Source organism: Sinocyclocheilus grahami, unplaced genomic scaffold (genome assembly GCF_001515645.1).
Source record: "Sinocyclocheilus grahami isolate Dianchi unplaced genomic scaffold, SAMN03320097.WGS_v1.1 scaffold257.1, whole genome shotgun sequence".
Classification (NCBI taxonomy): domain Eukaryota; kingdom Metazoa; phylum Chordata; class Actinopteri; order Cypriniformes; family Cyprinidae; genus Sinocyclocheilus; species Sinocyclocheilus grahami.
This window is the reverse complement of record NW_015505436.1, coordinates 2,142,742-2,150,011: the sequence shown is the minus strand read 5'-3', so window position 1 is coordinate 2,150,011 and position 7,270 is coordinate 2,142,742. Positions and strand designations below refer to the sequence as shown.

The window sequence follows — 7,270 nt, the reverse complement described above, 5'->3', positions numbered from 1 at the left end:
CTTTAAAGGGGTCATATGATGTTGCTAAAAATAACATAATGTTGTGTATTTGGTGTAATGAAATGTGTTTATGCAGTTTAAGGTTAAAAAAACACATTATTTTCCACATACTGTACATTATTGTTTCTTCTCTATGCCCCGCCTTTGTGATATGCGTTGATTTTTACAAAGCTCATTGTTCTGAAAAGCGAGGTGTGCTCTGATTGGCCAGCTATCCAGTGCATTGTGATTGGCCGAATTCCTCAAGCGTGTGACGGAAATTGTACGGCCCCTACCATACTGTGATGCCGTGTCCTGGCGCGACGAGACAAAACCAATAAAACCCATTATAAACGAGGCATTCATTGCATCCAGTGGGGGACATAATTATGGATTATAATGACTTATACTGTCTTTTTACGCGTTGCATTGCATCACGCCACGTAAACATAAAACCATGTCTGCATTTGTGATCGGAGAAATTACAAACAACAAGTGCTACTCTACACTGCCTTTGCGTGAACATTTTGGCGGTGTTATGCAAATCTTCCCACACAGTGACGTAGACATGTGGGGGTGTGTTTAAACGAGGCGTTTTAGGGGGCGTGGACGAGTCTTAACTTTTATAAAGAATATCTCTTTGGATTTGAGACTTTAGTCTTTGCAACTTTAGGGATCTTTCCTATTCACGGACAGCTTGTAACACTCCAAAGAGAAAGGAAAACTTGAAATCGCATTATGACTCCTTTAAAACAGTAAGAGACATCTGTAAAGCGATCACACTGGAAAAAATTTGGTGTAGAAACAATTTTCTCTCAGAAATTGATAGTAAATCCCTCAACTAATTACAAAGAAACATCAAGTAACACATTGACTTAAATGTGAATTTTTTAAGTATTAGTACTTTCTTGTAAAATGTACTCCAATAATCTTTATTTGCAACTTTTAAAATTTTTACATTGCAATCCATTGCAGAATAGTCTCTGCAAAGTATTGCACAGACAGCACTGATGAAATTAAGGCAAATATGTGTTGCTACTAATTGCTTCCAACACAGTTTGTAAACCGTTTTTCCATTTAGACTGATGAAAACTTGTGTAAATTTTTTATTTAGTCAACAAAATTACTTAAGGAATCATTTTGTACTTTCTCACCAACTATAATATCTCACAAAAAAGAAAATATCACAATTCTTGTCACAATCACAGAATACTTTTTTTTTCACAATTAAATATAGGCATTTTTCTTTTTGCAATACTTTTATTTTCCCCAACATTATGCATTTTCTGTTGATTTAAAGGGATAGTTCACCCAAAAATGTATTACCCCATGATTTACTCGTGTACATGTATATGACTTCTGAAGCGAAGCGTTGGGGAGCCTACTCTATGCCTACGTCATCCGCTGGAACATCACTCTCTCGTGAACGTGCGTACAACAGTTAGCGGAAGCTAGAGATTACGGTTTATACAATTTTAAATATGGATATTTTTCTTACACAAACATATCGATTTGCTTCAGAAGGCCTTTATTAACCCCTAGAGCCGTGTGGAGCACTTTTTATGACGGATGGATGCACTTTATTTTGCTTCAAAATCTCAACCACCATTCATTGCCATTATAAAGCTTGGAAGAGCAAGGACATTTTTTAATACAACTCTGATTGTATTCATCTGAAAGAAGAAAGTTATATACTCCTAGGATGGCTTAAAGGGTTAGTTCACTCCAAAATGAAAACTCTGTCATTAATTACTCTCCCTCATGTCGATCCAAACCTGTAAGACCTTCGTTCATCTTTGGAACAAATGAAGATATTTTTTATTAAATCAGAGAACTCTCAGACCCTCCCATAGACAGCAACACAACCGTAATGTTCCCAAGTCCAGAAATGTAGTAAGGACATCGGTAAAATAGTCCATATGACATCAGTGGCTCGACGTCAATTTTGCGAAGATACGAGAATACTTTTTGTGTGCAAAGAAAATAAAAATAACGATTTTATTCAACAATTCTTCTCCCTCGAGTTACCGTCTTCCACCATTTTGGATAGTATCACAACGCATATGCACGCTTTCCCCTAAGCGTAAAAACCGCTGATGACGTTCATATGCGAGCTTTTCCCCCCTAACGTAAACTACGTTGATTACGTTCTTGGGTACTCTCCAAAATGGCAGAAGACGTAACTCGGAGGAGAAGAATTGTTGAATAAATTGTTATTTTTGTTTTCTTTGCGCACAAAAAGTTTTCTCGTAGCTTTGAAAATGAAGTTGAGCCACTGATGTATTATGGACTATTTTACCGATGTCCTTACTACATTTCTGGACTTGGGAACATTACGGTTGTGTTGCTGTCTATGGGAGGGTCTGAGAGTTCTCTGATTTAATCAAAAATATCTTAATTTGTGTTCCGATGATGAACATGGGTGTCACGGGTTTGGAACGACATGAGGGTGAGTAATTAATGACAGAATTTTCTTTTTGGGGTGAACTAACCCTTTAAGGGTGAGTAAATCATGGGGTAATTTTCATTTTTGGGTAAACTATTCCTTTAACTAGCATGTCTAGCGGTCACATTTACCATTGTTTGGTGATTTATTTTCTTGGGTGAAATCCAGTCATTTCGACAAGAATGTGGAATTTTGTGTGAAGCGAAAGGTTTCCTCACACAGATTTAGCAAGGGGTTACGTGGATTCCATGCCAACAGAAAGCTGCTTGGTTTGAAAGCTACTGCACTATTGACAATAGACAAGGGAATTTTTTCTCCCAAATTTTGTCCAAACTTCACTAATGTGGCCACACCTTAAGTTTGTTAGGACAAGTCTTCACCTGATGCCTCAAATCTTAGGTGGTTTTGCAACTAACATTTTGTGTGTCATTCAGGTATGTCATAGGAACTCTAGAGCTTCTTGTAGCTGAGAACTATATGATTGTATACCTGAATGGAGCCACTTCACGCCGAAAGATGCCCAGTGTGGGCTGGCTTAGAAAATGCTATCAGCAAATAGATCGAAGGTGAGAATCTCATTGCCAGTATTTACCAACACAGTTCATTTGTGGGTGAACTGTCCCTTTAAATTGCTCATTCAGTTTTTATCTTCAACTTAATTTTGTTACAACCCCAAATAACCCAGAAAGGCAATTTCAAGCCAACAGCTGTTAAACTATCTATAACGTAGGGAAAAAAATTATAATAATGATAATAAATGTAAATAAAAGTGCTTAATATAAATCTATTTTTTTAATATTTTTTAAAATGAATACAATATTCCAAATAAATAGTATTAATAGGAATATTTGTTTTCAGTAAAAAAAAAAAGTCTAAATTTATGTTTGCACCACATTGTTCTGATACAGGTTAAGGAAGAATTTGAAGTCTTTGATAATAGTGCACCCGTCCTGGTTTATTCGCACCCTCCTGGCTCTCACAAAACCTTTTATAAGGTCAGTCCTTTTCTAGTTACCTTCAGATATATTTTAATATGAACTGATGTCCTGCAATGACCTTATGAATGCATTATTCAATGGAACTTTTCCAATTACAGCTCAAAATTTAGCCAGAAAATCAAGTATGTGTTCAGCCTGACAGACCTGGCTGAGCTTGTCCCGTTGGAGTATGTTTCCATACCAGACTGCATTAAACAGTAAGTATCCCTTTAATATGCCCTACTGCTTCCTATTTTTTTAAGCAGGAAATTATCAGTTTCTACTGTACATTCATTACTCTGAAACTGTTTCGACAAGCTATGCTAAATGATTACCTTCCGTACTGAAGTTTCCATACTGTTCTCGTCTCTCAGCAGTATTCCAGCTTTGTAATTATTTGACTGAAAGTCTGATCTGCTCCCAAGTACTAGCTGCTGTTGGCTGTGGTATCTTCAGAAACTCTCTATGCCCTAACCCTTCTTCCTGCCTTTCCTCTAAGGTTTGACGAAGAAAAAAATAGGAAAAAACATAAAAGGTATCTGTATTTTCATTCCGGAGATCCCTGTCGTATCTCTGTTGACCTTGCCTGAATTGCACGAAACTAACAATTAATAATTTGGCTTTATTAAGTGTACACCTATACTTGGTCACTGGACCAGAAGTTGCTTTTTTAGCTGCTTCTTTGATTGCCATCAAGATTCTAAACTATAATCATTTGTTGTAAATGCAGCTGTTTTGCACTTTAACTTTTTAAATTGAGCACAATTTGTCACTTATTTCAAAAGCAAACGTGTTGACTTGCTCTGAAATTCCTGCATTGACCTTTTATTATTAAATCTACTGAGGCAAGCAGTATTTCCTGTAGTTTTTGTCCTATCGCTATGTCTTGCTTTGTTCACCATAAAAAATACAAACCATCCAAAGCAGTTATAATGCATACAAGGTTATTAATTATTTTTAAATAAATAAAAATAAATAAATGTCTTTAATTTTATTTTATGAAATAACTAAAAACACTGAAATAAAAATGTACAGTGGGGTTTAAAGGACTAGACAACATTTTATTTAAAGGTGCTGTATGTAGGATTGACACCGAGTGGTTGACCTTGGTATTGCAGTCCAAATTCAAAATATTGGAGGGTTTTTTTTCACCTGGCCCCTCCTCCTCAGACTTGACGCACACGCAGGTTGCCAGATTGAGGACACCAACAGGAACGAGTGCACTTGACGATGAATGAAATGAAATGCGCTGTGTTTCCCGCCAAATGGCAACCCGGGGTGCCGAAATACAATTGGGTAAACTTGCAGTGGGCCGCTTTCACAAACCAAAACAGAGCGCGACATTCCAGCCCAGAACGCACATTTTCAAAGGAGAATAACTGACTGTAGCATTGTTTTTCAGATAAACAAGTATGCTAACTTAGCATGTTTCTTAAATATCTGCAAACATATTATAGTATTTTTTGCTTTACTAAAGTCAAAAACTTACATACAGCACCTTTAATTTGAGGAAAAAAGTGACTTGTCAAGGTATGATGTAAAACGAATAAGAAAAATTACAGATTCTGCACCATTTCTTTCTTTCCTATTTACTAAACACCCGATTTAAACTATGCAGATAATGTAACTTGTAATTAGTTATCCTGAATACATTTTATTCAGGATAACTGTAACTATAATTATAATTTTTTTTAATCTTACACTTTTTTTTTTTTTTTTTTTAAGCTCTAATTCAATAAATCTCTTGCTTTTACCTCACATTTTTGAGTCTGCAGTGAGTTTTACTCACGGGTACTCCAGATCTGAATCATCCAGTAACTGTTATTAATTTCATTCAGGTTTTTGGCCATTTGCGCTAACTTGCTTGTGTTTTAAATGAACGTCTCACAGATTTAGATTCTGACGTTGTGTCCTCTCAGTTCTGCCGCTGTTAGTATGGTATGTATGACCACGCTAGTAAAACAGACTTTATGGTGAAGGATGTGAACAGTAAAGTCACGGGTGGTTTACATGTATTTATTTATTTTTCAAATGCATGCCTGACCAATGCACATTCTTACTGCTCACTGCATGTCCAACTCTACATGTGACAAAATGCATTGTGTAAACCTCACAGTGGTGATTACACGGGACAAGATGGAGCGTTACAGTTTACACTGTTTTCCACACATAAAACACTTAGAATGCCTTAGAAACTGTATAGCAACTGTCTTGTGCACAAGCTTGTTACATTTTCTTCAGGAAATATTTTTCATCCAGTTTGTACAATGAACAGTGCAGAATCAACTGGCTTAATTTCCACATTAATTGATTTAAATAATCTTTTTGCTTGTTGTGTTTGTATAACGATGTTTTTAACCTCAATCAAAAAGTTGTATTGACTAAACCTTTTGAGTGTAAAGTCATGAGATCTTGTTGTGACGTTGTCTGTGTATTTATTTGTGTATAAACGGCTGTTGTTTTTTTAATCAAATTGAAGTGTTGGTATGGATTTGATTCTGATCCCTTATAATTTGTTTTTTCAATTTAGGATTGACCAGGACGTGCGTGGAAAGGTGGAGATGGCCACCGCAGCAGTGCCAGAGTGAGTCAGAGGAGTTGAAGAGAGAAGCTGGAAGAATCAACGAATGTATTGGGTTTCTTTTAACTGGAGAACACAAGATCTTGATGTCAGAAAAGTGCGTTTTAAAGGAGTAGTTCATCGCAAAATGAAAATTCAGTCATTGTTTACGCTGTCTCATGTCATTACAAACCCATGTGACTTTTTTTTTCTGTGGAGTACAAAAGAGGATATTTAACAGAATGTCCAAGCTGCTCTTTTTGATATTCGTAGTCCCCATTCACTTTCATTGAATGGAAAAGAGGAGCTTTTGTGCTGCTCACAAGAGTCATACAGATTTGGAACGACGTGAGGGTGAGTAAATAATGACAGAATTTTTATTCGTGGGTGAGCTGTGCCTTTAAAGTTTGGACTGTCTGTTACGCTATGTGACTTTTTTTTCTCCCTGTTGCATTTGTGTGCCAAACGCTTGTCAGATGGCATCTGATTTCTGCGTTAAACATTTTAATAACCTTTTATATGTATCATTTCAATAAGTAGATACTGTCAACATGTTCTAGTTCCAATTGTATCTTGCTCTTAGTTAAGGCACTCCGTTTTCGAACTAGTCGATGCATGTTCTGCGTTACATCTAAATATATATTTATATCAAACGGCAATCAAGGAGAAAGATTAATATATTTTTATGACTGAAACGTTATTTTTAGGGCCACAGTCTGTCGTTGTTTGTCATCTGCTCACTGAACATCTCATAGTTATACCACGTATTGTTTACTGCTGATTTGGTGTATGATTCGAGATCGTGTAGAAATGTGCAAAGGAGACCGAAAGGAATTAAGCAAATCTGTATCGCACCAGTAACATTTCTTCAATTCACTTTCATTAATGGTTTGGGAGGGTGGGGTTCTTGTATGTTATGTTCTTGCAAGTAAACTTCCACAAGAAAATCACATTGTCATCGTGAATGTTCTACAACACTCCAACAGTTCAGTGTTGTGGATTTTCCCTTACAGAGAACAGGACATGATCAAGTGTTTCCACTTGGCTCCTTTTGAACACAACTGAAATGTATGTTTTAGGTTAGTTTGTTCCTCATATTTTACATACTACTTTTACAAAAAAAAATTATATAAAACCAAGGGAAGATTTATACATTTGCATATAGTTGTATTTATCCATTTGTGCTATCTTATAAGTATGGCAGTATAAAAACTAAATAATAAATTACAGAATTTCTATCCAAATGAATAAAACATTCACACTGACAATTTTTTATAAAAACACATAGACCATTAAATAACATATTAC

The 7,270-nt window shown here is 35.9% G+C and overlaps 1 protein-coding gene across 7 annotated transcripts in view; it reads left to right on the top strand.

Moving 5' to 3' along the window:
• The window catches only part of bnip2 (BCL2 interacting protein 2), a 21,246-nt gene extending 15,094 nt beyond the window's left edge, over positions 1 to 6,152 (top strand). The window contains exons 7-12 of one of the 7 annotated variants that reach the window (XM_016290296.1): positions 2,860 to 2,991; positions 3,334 to 3,420; positions 3,522 to 3,620; positions 3,902 to 3,937; positions 5,299 to 5,340; positions 5,933 to 6,002. In XM_016290296.1, coding sequence (XP_016145782.1) covers positions 2,860 to 2,991; positions 3,334 to 3,420; positions 3,522 to 3,620; positions 3,902 to 3,937; positions 5,299 to 5,305 — 361 coding nt within the window. In that variant the 3' untranslated portion in view covers positions 5,306 to 5,340; positions 5,933 to 6,002. The other 6 variants (XM_016290295.1, XM_016290297.1, XM_016290293.1 and 3 more) reach the window with 6 other exon arrangements.
• The last annotated feature ends 1,118 nt before the right edge of the window (positions 6,153 to 7,270 follow it).